An 18,796-nucleotide genomic window follows, 5' to 3' on the forward strand; every position below is an offset into this window, starting at 1 on the left:
GTATCCTTGCTTTTGCTGTCAAACACGGCGATACACGGCGACCTAGCGACCAAATAAAGTGCAGACCTTCTAGCAGCGACCAGCAATTTCACAGCGGGATCCAGATCGCTGCTGCGTGTCAAATACAGCGATATCGCTATCCAGGTCGCTGCAACGTCACGGATTGCTGGCGATATCGCCTAGTGTGACGGTACCTTAACCCTAACCCTGACAAGCCACCCCCCACCATCAAGGTGATAAAGGGATCCAAACCCTACCCCTAACCCTGATAAGCCACCCCCCACCATCAAGGTGATAAAGGGATCCAAACCCTAACCCTACCCCTAACCCTAACCCTGATAAGCCACCCCCCACCATCAAGGTGATAAAGGGATCCAAACCCTAACCCTAACCCCAACCCTAGCTATTTCTATTTATAGTGGGTTTTCTAGATGATTTTCATGATTGGCAGCTGTCACACACTTCTCAGCATGCGTTTCAAAAACGCAAACGCAGGAAAAAGCGCATGTAAACGCGTCAAAATGCCGCTTTTTTACCGCATAAGAAAACGCATGCGTCTAAAAAACGCAGCGTTTGCACGCGTTTACATGCGGTTTTTTCACCACCTGCGTTTGCGTTTTAAACGCTGCGTTTTTAAACGCAAATGTGAAACTAGCCTAAGGCTCACACAGGATGAGTAATTCAAGAAAAGCACATCCAACCCATGAATGGCAGCACTTCCCAGGACTCGCATCCAAAGATGATATTTTATATTTTTTTATTTCATAACTTAAAATAGAAGAGATACAACGCATTTCGGATGCAGTATATATTTTTCTTCAGGTATCATAAAAGGGGATTTGTACTGTGTTTTTATGATACCTGAAGGAGGATATATACTGTATCCAAAACACGTTGTATCTCTTCTATTTTAAGTTATGAAATAAAAAAATATTAAATATCATCTTTGGATGCGAGTCATGGGAAGCGCTGCCATTCATGGGCTGGATGTGCTTTTCTTGATTCACCAAGTAAAGGTTTGGTTGTTTTTATGAACCTCGTGTCGCCTGGATTGATTGCTGCCCTGGTTCAAGAAGATGGATTACTGGAGTCAGAAGATGCCTGTGGACCAGAAGTAAGCGAGATACATCTCACACACAACAGCTCACCGAGACTGGGACACGAGTTGACTGTAGGATGCCGAGGCGAGTGGGGACTGAAGCTCGTCCACGACTACCTTGCTTTGACATCTTATACTTAAACAGGGACTCTTTGGCTAGGGCTATGGAATTAGCTGCTGTTCGGTGAAGCAGGCTGGCAGGAATGGTCAGGTAGCTAGAAATCAGGTAGCTAGAACAGAACCAAGAGCTCAAGAAAGGTACAAAATCAAAATCCGTAAGTATGGTCGGAAACAAGCTGAGATCAAAACAAGGAACAATAATACAAGGATTAAGCCAGATATAATTAAGCCAGAGGAGCACAAGACTATATCTGGCAGCTTCCAGCAGTAAGCTGGAAGCTTAAGTAGGGTATGGTCCTCTCCAACTGGCTGGAGCAGGGAGCTGATCACTCCCGCTAGAAAGCACACACCCATACTGTCAGATGGCACTGCAGGTCCCAGCCACCCCAATCTAAGCTAAATGGCTGGACAGAGTCTGCGCTGTCCATAGTTTTCGGTTCCAATACCTCTTTTATTACTAGTGCCGCTGTAGAATGAAAACGGCGGCGCCCAGCGATAGAAGAAGACATCGCAGGAGCAGGTCCAGGTGGCAATGTGATAGTTACGTTCTGGCATGCTGTTCAATATATGAATTAATTAAAAAATGTTAACCCAAATCTTCGTCATATATTACTGCACCAGGCGCTACACGTCACCTCACAATATGTAATCCCAGAATGTTAGGAATTCACTAAGGACAATTCCAACCTTTGATGACGTCTACTACATCTTTCCAATACTGCAATGAAAAATGAACACTGGTACATTAAAAATCAAGTGTTCCCAACAAATAAATAAAACTAACATTACACGATGACGTCTCGTTAACAAGTGTAGATGGCATTTATTAGAGCTAGTTATTGCTGTATTACATGAAAGCTTCGGCACTTGCAAACAATCCGCACAATAACATGCCGTAATGCTGTCAATACAGTCAGTGCTAAAAAAAAAAGTGAATTACAAGTTTAATGTTCCTCTTAGTCATGTTCTCGTTCAGTCTTCCCAGCCATATAATTATTTCATATATTTTTACCTAGCTATTATCAAACTCACCGCAGGTACCTGTAATTTTTGGCATTTTCTTATTTTACATTTACTTACTTTAAATCCAGCTAATGATAGCTTCTCTTGAGCAGAGATTAAGGTTTACAAAAATAAGGAAAGAAGCAAAATATACACAGATTGTAATTTGTGCTCATTAGACATGATTGCATTGTGAGATATGCTGACGACTCTCTTTTCAGCCCAACATTTAACACAAAGGATTAGAAAGTCATTTCTCGCTCCGCGTTCCTTATATCGAGGGGCCTCATTTGTTTACAATGCATCACAACCAGATTTCACCTCCTTAGTATAAAGATTTAAAGACCGACTTCCAATATATGTTACTGAACAATCATCTTTAGATGAGGGGAAGATGCAAAATTTTAGGCAAAATTTTAATTTCAAAGAGTAATCGTCGTTTAATTTTATTTCATAGCTCAGTAGTACTAATGGAAACAAAGTAACATTGTAATATATCTCATCAGAGAAATCGGCTTCTTATCATTTATTCTCAATTCATGGGTGAAATTTGTATTCAAATGGCAGTAAGTGCTTATAAGATTCTATGGAGAGAAGAGGAGGAAACAGAGGGAGACACAGACATTCTGCTGCAAGTTCTGAAATGCCAGTTACCATTCTTCGTAAAACATTCAAAGCACCAACTGTCATCTATCTCAGTAATGAAAATCTGCATTCACAGAAGATTTTACCGGTGAATTGACAATTGTAAGAATGACTGATCAATCCAGGAGGAGGAAAGAGTAGATTTCTCCACTAAGACATATTATAAAGTAATGCTATTTATATTTCATATTTTATTTACATGCCTTAGCACTACAGAGAGAACTTTATTTTTTTTGTCCCTTTTCTTTAGTGTTAGTGTTTATGATTTTTACCAAAGGGATGGTGCTCACAGGGTCAATAGGGGCAAGTCTTAACATTTCTCAGCATAATTACCCTGTGAGACACGTCCTACTTACACTCTGTAGTGCTAAGGCATGTGAATATGAGTTTTTAAGTAGTCGTATTATCATCAAATGCAGGATTACAATGAAAGGTAATGACACAGGATCCACCATTCTCAAAAAGTGATGTCACAGCTCACCTCCTCCTTCTCTACAATGACTGATAACACCTCTATATACTGTAGATAACACAGGATCCTACATTCACAATAGGTAATGTCACAGCTCACTTCCTCCTCCTGTACAATGACTGATAACACCTCTATATACAGTAGATAACACAGGATCCACCATTCACGATAGGTTATGCCACAGCTCACCTCCTCCTCCTGTACAATGAGTGATAACACCTCTATATAAAGTAGATAACACAGGATCCACCATTCACAATAGGTGATGTCACAACTCACCTCCTCCTCCTGTACAATGACTGATAACACCTCTATATACAGTAGATAACACAGGATCCACCATTCACAATAGGTGATGTCACAGCTCACCTCCTTGACCTCTACAATGACTGATAACATCTCCATATACAGTGGATCACACAGGATCCACCATTCACAATAGATGATGTCACAGCTCACCTCCTCCTCCTGTACAATGACTGATAACACCTCTATATACAGCAGATAACACAGGATCCTCCATTCACAATAGGTGATATCACAGCTCACCTCCTCCTCCTGTACAATGACTGATAACACCTCTATATACAGTAGATAACACAGGATCCTCCATTCACAATAGGTGATGTCACAGCTCACCTCCTCGACCTCTACAATGACTGATAACATCTATATACAGTAGATAACACAGGATCCTACATTCACAATAGGTGATGTCACAGCTCACCTCCTCCTCCTGTACAATGACTGACAACACCTCTATATACAGTAGATAACACAGGATCCACCATTCACAATAGGTTATGCCACAGCTCACCTCCTCCTCCTGTACAATGAGTGATAACACCTCTATATACAGTAGATAACACAGGATCCACCATTCACAATAGGTGATGTCACAGCTCACCTCCTCCTCCTGTACAATGACTGATAACACCTCTATATACAGTAGATAACACAGGATCCACCATTCACAATAGGTGATGTCACAGCTCACCTCCTTGACCTCTACAATGACTGATAACATCTCCATATACAGTGGATCACACAGGATCCACCATTCACAATAGATGATGTCACAGCTCACCTCCTCCTCCTGTACAATGACTGATAACACCTCTATATACAGCAGATAACACAGGATCTTCCATTCACAATAGGTGATGCCACAGCTCACCTCCTCGACCTCTACAATGACTGATAACATCTATATACAGTAGATAACACAGGATCCACCATTCACAATAGGTGATGTCACAGCTCACCTCCTCCTCCTGTACAATGACTGACAACACCTCTATATACAGTAGATAATACAGGACCCACCATTCACAATAGGTGATGTCACAGCTCACCTCCTCGACCTCTACAATGACTGATAACATCTCCATATACAGTGGATCACACAGGATCCACCATTCACAATAGATTATGTCACAACTCACCTCCTCCTCCTGTACAATGACTGATATTACACCTCTATATACAGCAGATAACTCAGGATCCACCATTCACAATAGGTGATGTCACAGCTCACCTCCTCGACCTCTACAATGACTGATAACATCTCGATATACAGTGGATCACACACACACAGGATCCACCATTCCCAATAGATGATGTCACAGCTCACCTCCTCCTCCTGTACAATGACTGATAACACCTCTATATACAGCAGATAACACAGGATCCACCATTCACAATAGGTGATGTCACAGGTCACCTCCTTCCCCTCCTGTACAATGACTGATAACACCTCTATATACAGCAGATAACACAGGATCCACCATTCACAATAGGCGATGTCACAGCTCACCTCCTCCTCCTGTACAATCATTGATAACACCTCTATATATAGTAGATAACATGGGATCCACCATTCACAATAGGTGATGTCACAGCTCACGTCCTCCTCCTGTACAATGAGTGATAAAACCTCTATATACAGTAGATAACACAGGATCCACCACTCAGAATAGGTGATGACACAGCTCACCTCCTCCTCCTGTACAATGACTGATAACACCTCTATATACTGTAGATAACACAGGATACACCATTCACAATAGGTGATGTCACAGCTCACCTCCTCCTCCTGTACAATGAGTGATAACACCTCTATACAGTAGATAACACAGGATCCACCATTCACAATAGGTGATGTCACAGCTCACCTCCTCCTCCTGTACAATGACTGATAACACCTCTATATACAGTAGATAACACAGGATCCACCATTCACAATAGTTGATGTCACAGCTCACCTCCTTGACCTCTACAATGACTGATAACATCTCCATATACAGTGGATCACACAGGATTCACCATTCACAATAGATGATGTCACAGCTCACCTCCTCCTCCTGTACAATGACTGATAAGATCTCTACTGTATATACAGCAGATAACACAGGATCCTCCATTCACAATAGGTGATGCCACAGCTCACCTCCTCGACCTCTACAATGACTGATAACATCTATATACAGTAGATAACACAGGATCCACCATTCACAATAGGTGATGTCACAGCTCACCTCCTCCTCCTGTACAATGACTGATAACACCTCTATATACAGTAGATAACACAGGACCCACCATTCACAATAGGTGATGTCACAGCTCACATCCTCGACCTCTACAATTACTGATAACATCTCCATATACAGTGGATCACACAGGATCCACCATTCACAATAGATTATGCCACAGCTCACCTCCTCCTCCTGTACAACGACTGATATTACACCTCTATATACAGCAGATAACTCAGGATCCACCATTCACAATAGGTGATGTCACAGCTCACCTCCTCGACCTCTACAATGACTGATAACATCTCGATATACAGTGGATCACACAGGATCCACCATTCACAATAGATGATGTCACAGCTCACCTCCTCCTCCTGTACAATGACTGATAACACCTCTATATACAGCAGATAACACAGGATCCACCATTCACAATAGGTGATGTCACAGCTCACCTCCTCGACCTCTACAATGACTTATAACATCTCGATATACAGTTGATCACACAGGATCCACCATTCACAATAGATGATGTCACAGCTCACCTCCTCCTCCTGTACAATGACTGATAACACCTCTATATACAGCAGATAACACAGGATCCACCATTCACAATAGGTGATGTCACAGGTCACCTCCTCCCCCTCCTGTACAATGACTGATAACACCTCTATATACAGTAGATAACACAGGATCCACCATTCACAATAGGTGATGCCACAGCTCACCTCCTCCTCCTGTACAATGACTGATAACACCTCTGTATACAGTAGATAACACAGGATCCACCATTCACAATAGGTGATGTCACAGCTCACCTCCTCCTCCTGTACAATGACTGATAACACCTCTATATATAGTAGATAACATGGGATCCACCATTCACAATAGGAGATGTCACAGTTCACCTCCTCCTCCTGCACAATGACTGATAACACCTCTCTATATATTAGATAACATGGGACCCACCATTCACATAAGGTGATGTCACAGCTCACCTCCTCCTCCTGTACAATGACTGATAACACCTTTATATATAGTAGATAACATGGGATCCACCATTCACAATAGGTGATGTCACAGCTCACCTCCTCCTCCTGTACAATGACTGATAACACCTCTATATACAGTAGATAACACAGGATCCACCATTCACAATAGGTGATGTCACAGCTCACCTCCTCCTCCTGCACAATGACTGATAACACCTCTATATACAGTAGATAACACAGGATCCACCATTCACAATAGGTGATGTCACAGCTCACCTCCTCTTCCTGTACAATAACTGATAACACCTCTATATACAGTAGATAACATGGGATCCACCATTCACAACAGGTGATGTCACAGCTCACCTCCTCCTCCTGTACAATGACTGATAACACCTCTATATACAGTAGATAACACAGGATCCACCATTCACAATAGGTGATGTCACAGCTCACCTCCTCCTGCACAATGACTGATAACACCTCTATATACAATAGATAACACAGGATCCACCATTCACAATAGGTGATGTCACAGCTCACCTCCTCCTCCTGCACAATGACTGATAACACCTCTATATACAGTAGATAACACAGGATCCACCATTCACAATAGGTGATGTCACAGCTCACCTCCTCCTCCTGCACAATGACTGATAACACCTCTATATACAGTAGATAACACAGGATCCACCATTCACAATAGGTGATGTCACAGCTCACCTCCTCCTCCTGTACAATAACTGATAACACCTCTATATACAGTAGATAACATGGGATCCACCATTCACAACAGGTGATGTCACAGCTCACCTCCTCCCTTCGCAATGATCTTTGCCCAGATTGGAGCCTACAATACAATTCAGTAGGGCCCGAGTCAGTCTGTTGCTGCTAATATCCATGTTCCCAAAAGGAAGCAGGCGTCTAATATTAGGCTTAGTGGCCGTTATGAGAATTTCACATTTTTTTACATAGCTAGTGACATGAAAAAAAAAATTACATTTTCTGCCCGACTTATTCTCCTAAGTTTATACTTCTCATTTCACTTTTCGATTTCACGCTGAAGTTCTATTTCTATTGACCTCTATGGAGTCGTATAAGGCAATCTGTAACGCAGTCACAACCTACAACTGAAAAGTAACAATTATATCCATAAATAATTTCCTACAAAATACCAGATGCAAAAATAGTAATTTCCACACACCGCAATTATATTGTCAGCTCTGAAGAACGCCGGGAATGCGCGGTTTGTATTTGATAAATGAAATATACGGAACCAGACGAGATCTGACAAAAATATATTGTCGGACACTTCATCAGAAACACCCAAAACAAGGAAAGAAAATAACAAATATGTGAAGGGCTAATCTTTCTAAGTGTCCACATATAATTTGATGTTGTCTTTTTCTAAAAGACAAGATCAAACTTAATGATTTTGCTTGTCGATAGGTTTGAAAAGTTATGGAATCTAAGATTTGGCAGGTCTCAGCTTTCAATTTGTGGCTGTCAACAGGTTCCTCACTACAATTAATTTGTTTTGGCTTTGCACTGACAACCTGCAGCATTATGTCTATATATTATATATTCTGCCAGCACTATAAGTGCTCTAATGTCCTTACTTCTCAAAGATTATGTATATATCTTAATATATACTTACCTTGTAATGTCTTCACATCCTGTTCTGTCCAGATGTGTCCGGATCCCAGAATTCCAAGCGGTGGAAGTTCACCGACCTCCATATTAGGACACCCAAGTGATGGGTGTCTCAATATGGAAACTGCTGGTGGTACCAACCTATTGCACGGTACCACCAGCGGAACACCGTCGCACCATACACACCTACTGTATACGCCGTACGCAACACACACACTGTATACGCTGTACGCAGCCTCTTGCGCGGTACCACCAGCGGAACACCGTCGCGAACACACCGCCATCGGGATCAGCCAAATGATTCACTGTCCGCCGCCATCTTTGTACAGGAGGAGCGCATGCGCAGTTTTAATGTGACCGCCGCTATTTGTCTGCACAAAGATGGCGGTAGTCTAATTTACTGCGCCTGATCCCGGCGGCAGATGTGCGACGTGCGGTCACATTAAAGGGGTTTTCCCACGAACGAAAGTTCATTTTAAAAATTGTCTGTGTCTAACCGTGAACGGAGCACACCACATCTTCTGGGCAGGGGAGGAAGCAAAAGACAATACTGACATTACAGCAGGGGATCACAGAGGATTTCTTTTGCATTTTTATGTGTACCTATATATATATTTTTTTTATCTAAATAGGTTTCCCTTGCAGTCATAGAATGAAATTGCAGAATTTTAGCTGCTTACAGCTATCACTAGGGAACGCTTGCTTACAACAGATTGGCCTCACTCCCAGCATGAAGATAAAACTGTTTTTTTGCCTGAAAGAGAGCAGGAGTAGAGAGAAAAGTCCAGCACTGAATTCCTGTAACCCGTTGTGGAGTCTGTTGATAGAGGTGGATTAGACTTGACAACAGGCCGTGGATAGCAAGTTAGACAAGACTGAGACACCTAGCAGCTGGTACTTAATATTTGGTGCATAAGACAACACAATTTGTAAATATTGCAATATTAAATTTTCCTATTTTGTACGTTATCTATAAAAAGAGATCAAGTTGTCTGAAGTACAATGATCACTAATGGTTTGTATATAGAGAAACAGGGATGTTGAAGTTTTAATTACTAAGAAATAATTCACAAATTCAGCTGTCATCCATATAAAGGGATAAAAAAAAATTAAAATGATCCAAATAAAAATGTCTTCAACTATATATCTGAATGTAGGCAGAATGCAAAAATATACTGAGCCAGAAGAGGTAATGGTAGAAAGGTAAGAGGGTTCCGTGAGATTGGAAAAAGCATCAGTGGTGCCCATGGTGCTGCAGCTCAGCAGATACTACCCATACACAACAGGGGGCGCTGCTTCTGGAAAAAGGTAAATCTCCTTCTAAACTCATATACAAACATTTTATCATCAAAGACGACTGCTGGATGCTCAACCATCTCTAGAATAAAACCTTGTTCCACCACCATTGTCACTCTCGCCTATGGAATCCGGTACAGGACCGCAATGGGTTATTTCCTATTCTGTAATGCTTTATACAAAACATTTAATTAAAAAAAAACACTGAAATACTAAGTATTGACTAAAATAAAGAAAATAGACATAATTTTCATGTTCAACTAATACGTCTATGTTTTGCAAAAAGGATATTGAGACATCAAGGCCGAGCAGAGCTGACAATTGGGCATGAACACGCAATGCATCATTATGAAGTCATCTATGGCGGAATCTAAAACAAATTGTGAACAAGACACAAAGAAATTATAAGCAGTGACACATCGACGATCAGTGTTTTACTTGTAAAGCGCCACTTCAGTGATTTTTTTTTATTGCAGTGCTGGAGTGGTGCAACTAAGTTTCCTGCCCTTAGTCTTATACTTAATGTCTGCCATCTTCACCTTTTAGTGGCGCCGTTTCGGTTGATCTCCTGTAGCTCGTGACCTACCGGATCGCTCTATGGTTTGCTGGGTGATCCGGAAGTCACAACTCAATGTAACAGCCAGAACGTGGCTCTCGTAGACTCACATTCCGAGCTTGTGACCGATACCTCTGACTTCCGGTCAGTCAGAAGTTATGGTCACAAAACAACAGTGCGGAACTAAAGCGGTGCTGGGAAGAGCTGAAGACGGTGGCTGGTAAGTATAATACTAGGGTCAGGGAACTTACATTAGTTGCACCACTCCAGTGTTGAAGTTTAAAAAAAAAATGTTGGAGTGGTGCTTTAATCGCTATAACACCCTTCTAAGGCTAGAGTTTTTTTGCCACATTTTTTCATGCAAATTTTCAGCTGCGTTTCACAGTACTAACCAAGTCTATACGATTTCAGAAATCTTATGCACATGGTTTGTTTTTTTTTGTTTAAAGACTGTTTTGTCAAAGAGCTGTGTTTTTGCAGAATGCAGCATGTCATTTCTTTCAGCGTTTTTTTCAGAGCTTTTCACCCATTGAAAGCAAAGGGTAGTGCAAAAAACACAGGTATCCGGTGCCAAAACCTGTTGAAGTTGAATAAGATTTTTTTTATGTACTGAACTTTATCAGCGTGCCCAAGAGACAAATGTACCCTGGCAAAAAACGCAGCAAAAACTAAGCAGAACCTGCTTTTTACAAGCAGCTTTAAACTTTGCATAAAAAAACCACAGCAAAAACACAACATGTGAACATAGCCTCAGTGTACAACCTCAGTGCTGATTTACCATAAAGCCCTCTACATGGCAATATGTGAAGGGTGCGTGCAAGATTTATTTATTATTTAGACTTTCTCCAGAGAAGAAATTTGCACCTAAAATTACTTGTCATGCAAATCATAATATACTAAGTAGATGCAATTTTGCTAGTGCAGGATTGCAATTAATACAACGCATGAGAAAACTTTTTTTCTGCATGAAGTTATATTTCAAAGTACAATTTAATTAATAAGCCAAGTTTTCAGCTTTATGAAATGGGAATCCACCTAGAATACGCCACGTAAACATTGAACTATTCCAATGGGCATATAAAAAACTGTCATGACCCGAGACTCCACGCTCAGGACCCATCAATTTATGCAACGGTCCATATTTTTACCTATTGATTCATTCATGCTGGGCTCCAGCCGCATCGTTTCTAAGAAGTGTTCCAAAATTTTCTCTGGATTCCCAGACATCACAGTGTACCTAGAATATAGAGAATCTGCTTAAAAATTTTTAAAAATGGGAACATAGAAATACGGAACACAGAACAGATCTAGGCCCAATGTCAGACTATCCTAGCGCCAATAGGCCCAATGTCAGACTATCCTAGCGCCAATAGGCCCAATGTCAGACAATCTTGACACCAATAGGCCCAATGTCAGAGTATCCTAGCGCCAACAGGCCCAATGTCAGACTATCCCAGCACCAATAGGCCCAATGTCAGACTATCCTAGCGCCAATAGGCCCAATGTCAGACAATCTTGACACCAATAGGCCCAATGTCAGAGTATCCTAGCGCCAACAGGCCCAATGTCAGAGTTTCCTAGCACCAAAAGGCCCAATGTCAGACTATCCTAGCGCCAACAGGCCCAATGTCAGACTATCCTAGCACCAATAGGCCCAATGTCAGACTATCCTAGCACCAATAGGCCCAATGTCACACTATCCTGGCACCAATAGGCCCAATGTCAGACTATCCTGGCACCAATAGACCCAATGTCAGACTATCCTAGCGCCATTAGGCCCATTGTCAGACTATTCTGGCACCAATAGGCCCAATGTCAGACTATCCTAGCACCAACAGGCCCAATATCAGACTATCCTAGCACCAATAGGCTCAATGTCAGACTATCCTAGCGCCAACAGTCCCAATGTCAGACTATCCTAGCACCAATAGGCCCAATGTCAGACAATCTTGGCACCAATAGGCCCAATGTCAGAGTATCCTAGCGCCAACAGGCCCAATGTCAGACTATCCTAGCACCAATAGCCCCAATGTCAAACTATCCTAGCACCAATAGGCCCAATGTCAGACTATCCTAGCACCAATAGGCCCAATGTCAGACAATCTTGGCACCAATAGGCCCAATGTCAGAGTATCCTAGCGCCAACAGGCCCAATGTCAGACTATCCTAGCACCAATAGCCCCAATGTCAGACTATCCTAGCACCAATAGGCCCAATGTCAGACTATCCTAGCACCAATAGGCCCAATGTCAGACTATCCTAGCGCCAACAGGCCCAATGTCAGAGTTTCCTAGCACCAATAGGCCCAATGTCAGACTATCCTAGCGCCAACAGGCCCAATGTCAGACTATCCTAGCACCAATAGGCCCAATGTCAGACTATCCTAGCGCCAACAGTCCCAATGTCAGACTATCCTAGCACCAATAGGCCCAATGTCAGACTATCCTAGCACCAATAGGCCCAATGTCAGACTATCCTGGCACCAATAGGCCCAATGTCAGACTATCCTAGCACCAATAGGCCTAATGTCAGACTATCCTAGCACCAATAGGCCTAATGTCAGACTATCCTAGCACCAATAGGCCTAATGTCAGACTATCCTAGCACCAATAGGCCTAATGTCACACTATCCTGGCACCAATAGGCCCAATGTCAGACTAACCTGGCACCAATAGGCCCAATGTCAGACTGTCCCGGCACCAATAGGCCCAATGTCAGACAATCCTGGCACCAATAGGCCCAATGTCAGACTATCCTAGTGCTAATAGGCCCAATGTCGGACTACCCTAGTGCTAATAGGCCCAATGTCACACTATCCTGGCACCAATAGGCCCAATGTCAGACTATCCTGGCACCAATAGGCCCAATGTCAGACTATCCTGGCACCAATAGGCCCAATGTCAGACTATCCTGGCACCAATAGGCCCAATGTCAGACTATCCTGGCACCAATAGGCCCAATGTCAGACTATCCTAGCGCCATTAGGCCCATTGTCAAGACTATTCTAGAGCCAATAGGCCTATTGTCAGACTATTCTGGCACCAACAGGCCCAATGTCAGACTACCCTAGCACCAATAGGCCCAATATCAGACTATTCTGGTGCCAATAGGCCCAATGTCAGACTATCCTAGCACCAATAGGCCCAATGTCAGACTATTCTGGCGCCAATAGGTCCAATGTCAGACTATCCTTGCACCAATAGGCCCATTGTTGGACTATTCTAGCGCCAATAGGCCCATTGTCAGACTATCTTGGCGCCAATAGGCCAAATTTCAGACTATCCTGGCGCCATTAGGCCCAATGTCAGATTATCCGGGCGCCAATAAGCCTAATGTCAGACTATTCTGGCGCCAATAGGCCCAATTTCAGACTATCCTGGCGCTAATGGGCCCAATGTCAGACTATCATGGCATCAATAGGCCCAATGTCAAATTTTTCTAGTGCTAATAGGCCCAATGTCACACTATCCTAGCACCAATAGGCCTAATGTCAGACTATCCTAGCACCAATAGGCCTAATGTCAGACTATCCTAGCACCAATAGGCCTAATGTCAGACTATCGTAGCACCAATAGGCCTAATGTCAGACTATCCTAGCGCCAATAGGCCTAATGTCAGACTATCCTAGCACCAATAGGCCCATTGTGGGGCCATTTACATGTCTGTGATTTTTTACAGACCAAGAGGTCCATGTAAAATCACGTAGACATGTACGATTTTGATCCAAGGTTTGGATCAACATCAGCATTGCAAGTCAATGGGTCCATGAAAAAAACTATACCGCACGTGGATGACATACGAGAGCGTTCAGATATTCACGGACTGTCAGAAGGCGGAGAAAAGGTTTGTTTATTTTTAAATTTCTCCATGTATGAGAAAAACGGTAGACAATTGGACCAAATTCTGATCCAAATAATCGGTTCGTTTTTGTAATTACGTGGAAAAATCGAACGTGTGAATGAGCCCGTTCTGCCATTGGGCAAAGTTTCTCCATGTTCATGTGATGGAGACGCAGCTGCAAAGCTCAGTACAAGACACAGCTGTGATACCTATAATGAGCCTTGTGCCTATACGACGATCATGACATGACAATGGGCACTTTTATTCACCGAAGGTAAACAACAAAGATTCCTATTAACCTCTACAGGTCCGGGTGATTTTTTTTTTTTTTCACTTTCTTTTTTTTTTCTACTGTGCTTCAAACAACCATAAATTTATTTTTAAGGTAACAGTTGTGTAGATTTGAATGACCGCATTCTTTTTAATACATAATGTGCTGAAATATGGGAAAAAAATCAAAGCAATGTGGAATTGATGAAAAATTGAGGTGTCTTTTTTAAATCTCTCAATAGCATTGTATGGGACTGATTTTTTTGTGGGATGAGCTGAAGTTTTTATTGATCTATATTGGGGCAATACGATATTCTGATCTCTTTTAATTCCATTTTTGGAGGAATGGGAATTAACAAAAAACAGCCATTCCACCTTTCAAAGTTTTTTCTGTTTCTCCATTAACTGTTTGGGGTAAATATTTTAATATTTTACTAGTTCAGACATTTATCAAATCTATCAATTTTTTTCATTTTGTTTCTTTTTTTCTGTTCGTTTGGTAAAAGAGGGATGATTTCAGCTTTTATAATTTTTTTTACATTTCGTTCAAAATATTTGTAATGTTTTGCTTTCATTAGTTTCCTTAAAGGACTTGAACCTGCAATCCCTTGATCCCTATACAGCCACAGGCAGGGTTTAACAGGTGTAATGTCATGGCAGACAAGGAAGGCACCTATGCATCTATCACACCAAGTGGGTGGAGATGAACTCTGGAGTGACAGCTGTTATTCGGTGGCATGTGAGGGCTTGTTGTATTTTGAACGACACCATTGGTTTTACCATATCGTGTACTGGAAAATGGGGAAAAAAAATCCAAGTGCTGTGAAATTGCAGAAAAAAAGTGAAATTCCACACTTGTTTTTGTTTGGCTTTTTTAATAGGTTCACTAAATGCTAAAACTCACCTGCCATTATGATTCTCCAGGTCATTATGAGTTCATAGACACCAAACATGTCTAGGCTCTTTTTTATCTAAGTGGTGAAAAAAAATTCCAAAGTTTGTTTAAACAAATTGAGCCATTTTTCGATACCCGAAGAGTCTCCAATTTTGTGATCTCGGGTTAATTGAGGGCTTATTTTTTGCGTGCCGAGCTGACGTTTTTAAGGATACCATTTTGGTACAGATATGTTCTCTAAATCACCTGTTATTGCATTTTAATGCAATGTTGCGGCGACAAAAAAAAACCGTAATTCTGGCGTTATAACTTTTTTTTTCCTGTTACACCGTTTAGCGATCCGGTTAATTCTTTTTTTATGTTGATAGATCAGGCGATTCTCAACGCTGTGTTACCAAATATGTGTATGTTTGATTTTTGTTGTTGTTTTATTTTGAATGGGGCAAAAGGGGGGTGATTTGAACTTTTACATTTTTTTCATTTTTAAAACATCTTTAACAACATTTTTTTTAACTTTTGGCATGCTTCAATAGTCTCCATGGGAGACTAGGAGCTGTCATAACCCAATCGGCTCTGCTACATAGAGGCGATGGTCAGATCGCCTCTATGTAGTAGAATTGCTGAGTTGCTATGAGCGCCGACCACCGGGCGGTGCTCATAGCAATCCGGCAGTGACAACCATAGATGTCTGCTGGAGACCTCTGGTTGTCATGCCGACCCATCATCGACCCGCGGTCATGTGCAATGGGCGGGAATTCCGGCACACTTTCCGGAAACGCGTGTTAAATGCTGCTATGAGAGTTTGACAGTGGCATTTAACGGGTTGTTAGAGGCACATGTCAGCTATTCAAAACAGCTGACATGTGCCAGAAAAGATGTCAGCTCAGCACCGGAGCCTACATCAAAGGGAGGGTGTCCGACATCGGCGATGTTGGAAAGGGGTTAAATGAAAATTTTGAACATACATGGAAAATATTATTTTTCTTTTTTGCTATTTATATATTTTTTTTACTACCGGCCTAAGAACTAACAGGCAGGTAATTGCTAACTACCTTACCAAATATCCTTAAAAAACAAAACAAAAAAACATTGTGGAGGATACAGGATCCATATGGCAGTACAATCCGTACTTATAAGGTGACTGGGTGACTTGAGCAGATGCTTGTTGACCAGATGGGATCTTCTCCAACACCAAGACATCTTGATCATGTTCCTTCAACCTTACTGTATTCGCTTCAACATCCTAAAAATTATACAAAATGGACGTATCAAAAACACATTTTAGACAAAAGAATTAGTAGAGAAAATATTCTGTCTAATGTCCTAAGCCCGGTGTAAATACCCTGGCCAAGGCACAGTGGCTTTTTGGCCCCTGCCTGACACTTGGTGCACAAACCCTTACTACTTCTCCTTCCCCAGCGATACTTCTGTACACAGGAGTCGTGCAGTTTTCAGGAGTTTACACACACTTTGTGATGTACTTCTAGTTATATAGACTATTTCCTAATAAACTGATTTTTTTTTTTTAACATCCCCTTAAATTGGTAATTCGCCTGCACCGGAGCTGGACTCAATATTTAGAAATATGCGAACTGAATTATTTTAGTACATTTTCACCCTCTTTCCCAGTGTCCAAGTGCATATACTTATTTACTTGTGTTATCACCATAGGGGACATGAATTTTGTACGAAATCAAAAATACACTTTATTTTTGTCTTTAACTTGGTTTGTGACTCTTTATCGCAAAAAATCTAATGTTTGGCAAAATGGTGTAAAATTTGTACGAAAATAACTGCGTACATAAAATTACTCCAGGGAAAGAGACTAAATTACAAAAAAAATAACTAAAAAGTCAAAATTGATGAATCATCCGAAAACATTTGGCAACCCAGATTGATAAACGCCCGCCTTGGCACACATAAGTCTTTGTCTTCTTTCTTTATAAAATAGACTTTAAAAAAGTTTCAAATTAAAAAAACGAATAAAGAGCAAATTAAAACCATGTGAAAAACAGTTAAAACTAGAAGATCTGAAATAGTTCCTCAACTTTAAAATGTTATCATTTAGCATTCTATATTTGTAAGCTTACGTTAAAATCTTGTGTCGCAGATTCTGTCCACTAATTTTTCCAGTAAAATTATGAAAACTGTACCGGAAACCTGATGAACGGCATGTTAGTCTATGGCGTCTGTAATGTGACTAGGACAGAGCAGAACAACGGGCACTGATGGCCGCAAATGTGAGCGAAATCCATAGGACCCCATAATATAGATAAAAGTTATCCGAACCCGTTGATTTTGGTGGTATCGACTGACCATGTGTATAAGGGCCCCAAAACTCTTCCCCTACAGATGAAGTTGGGGAAGAGAAGGATCCTGCAGCTGGAATTTCAATGGCCGATCCTTGATAGGGACATAAGATGTTGCCAGATGCGGCTCTGACAGAGAACACATTAAAGGTGTATTCCCCTCTCCAAATCCCTATCCCAATATGTAGTAGGTGTATCAGTAATAATATTACCAATTAGAAAATATAGTATAGTTCTTCTGATTCGCTATGTTGCTTGCCTAATATGCAGGCTATTGCAAGACCTTATGTATCCATGGTTACAACCACGAGCAACTAACTGTCACTATTTGGGTGGTCATAGCCATGGATACCTAAGCTACTGTAATGCCCTACACATGGGGAAAGCAACGTAGGTTATCAAAAGAACTATACTATATTTCTAATTGGTATTTGCTAATAATAGTACCTGTACCAGTCGGTGACTCGTTTTGTTCAAGATTATTGTACTTGCTTTTTGTTATGTGCACCCCTTTGCACATGTAAAGCGCCATGGAATAAATGGCGCTATAATAATAAATAATATTATTATTACACCTACTACATAATGAGATAGGATTTTGGAGATGGGAATACCCCTTTAAAGCGGTATGCCCACAAAGAGTTTTTGGTACGTTTTTGACGCTGCTTATTTTCGCTTACAGTTCCCGCAAAGTGGACGGGATTTATAGAAATCTCCTGCCCTCTGTGCGTCTCTTTTGCTCAGCACAAACTGACCTGCGGTGCTGGTTTCACATCCGTAACATGTCATTTTCTCTTGCAGGTACGCTGAGTTTTAGGTGCAGATTCTTCCCATTGACTTACATTAGATGCGAAAAATCCGCAGGTAAAAAACACACACATGTGTTTTTAGTGTGTCTACGTGGTGGAAACACATAAAAACGCATGTAATCCGCACATGACTGTACCGATGAGGGTTTTTCAAAGCCAAATACCAGGAAGTGTCAAGATCAAAGCAGCTTTATTTAAAACATGACGAGCCAAAAAAAGAAAAATCACAGCATAAAAAATGCGATAAAAACGTATGTAAAAAAAACAAAACAATGAAAGAATGTAGAAAATCTGTAACAGCAAA

General features: G+C 41.4%; 1 protein-coding gene across 5 annotated transcripts in view; it reads right to left on the reverse strand.

Annotated features, from left to right (window-relative positions):
* The window catches only part of RAPGEF4 (Rap guanine nucleotide exchange factor 4), a 310,050-nt gene that overhangs the window by 62,526 nt on the left and 228,728 nt on the right, over window positions 1-18,796 (reverse strand). For all 5 annotated transcript variants that reach the window (XM_077272682.1, XM_077272680.1, XM_077272681.1 and 2 more), the window contains 3 exons: window positions 16,505-16,617; window positions 11,518-11,606; window positions 10,105-10,183 (listed from right to left, as the gene is read on the reverse strand). In XM_077272682.1, coding sequence (XP_077128797.1) covers window positions 10,105-10,183; window positions 11,518-11,606; window positions 16,505-16,617 — 281 coding nt within the window. The remainder of the gene's footprint in view (window positions 1-10,104; window positions 10,184-11,517; window positions 11,607-16,504; window positions 16,618-18,796) is intronic.

Source organism: Ranitomeya variabilis, chromosome 7 (assembly GCF_051348905.1).
Source record: "Ranitomeya variabilis isolate aRanVar5 chromosome 7, aRanVar5.hap1, whole genome shotgun sequence".
NCBI lineage: Eukaryota > Metazoa > Chordata > Amphibia > Anura > Dendrobatidae > Ranitomeya > Ranitomeya variabilis.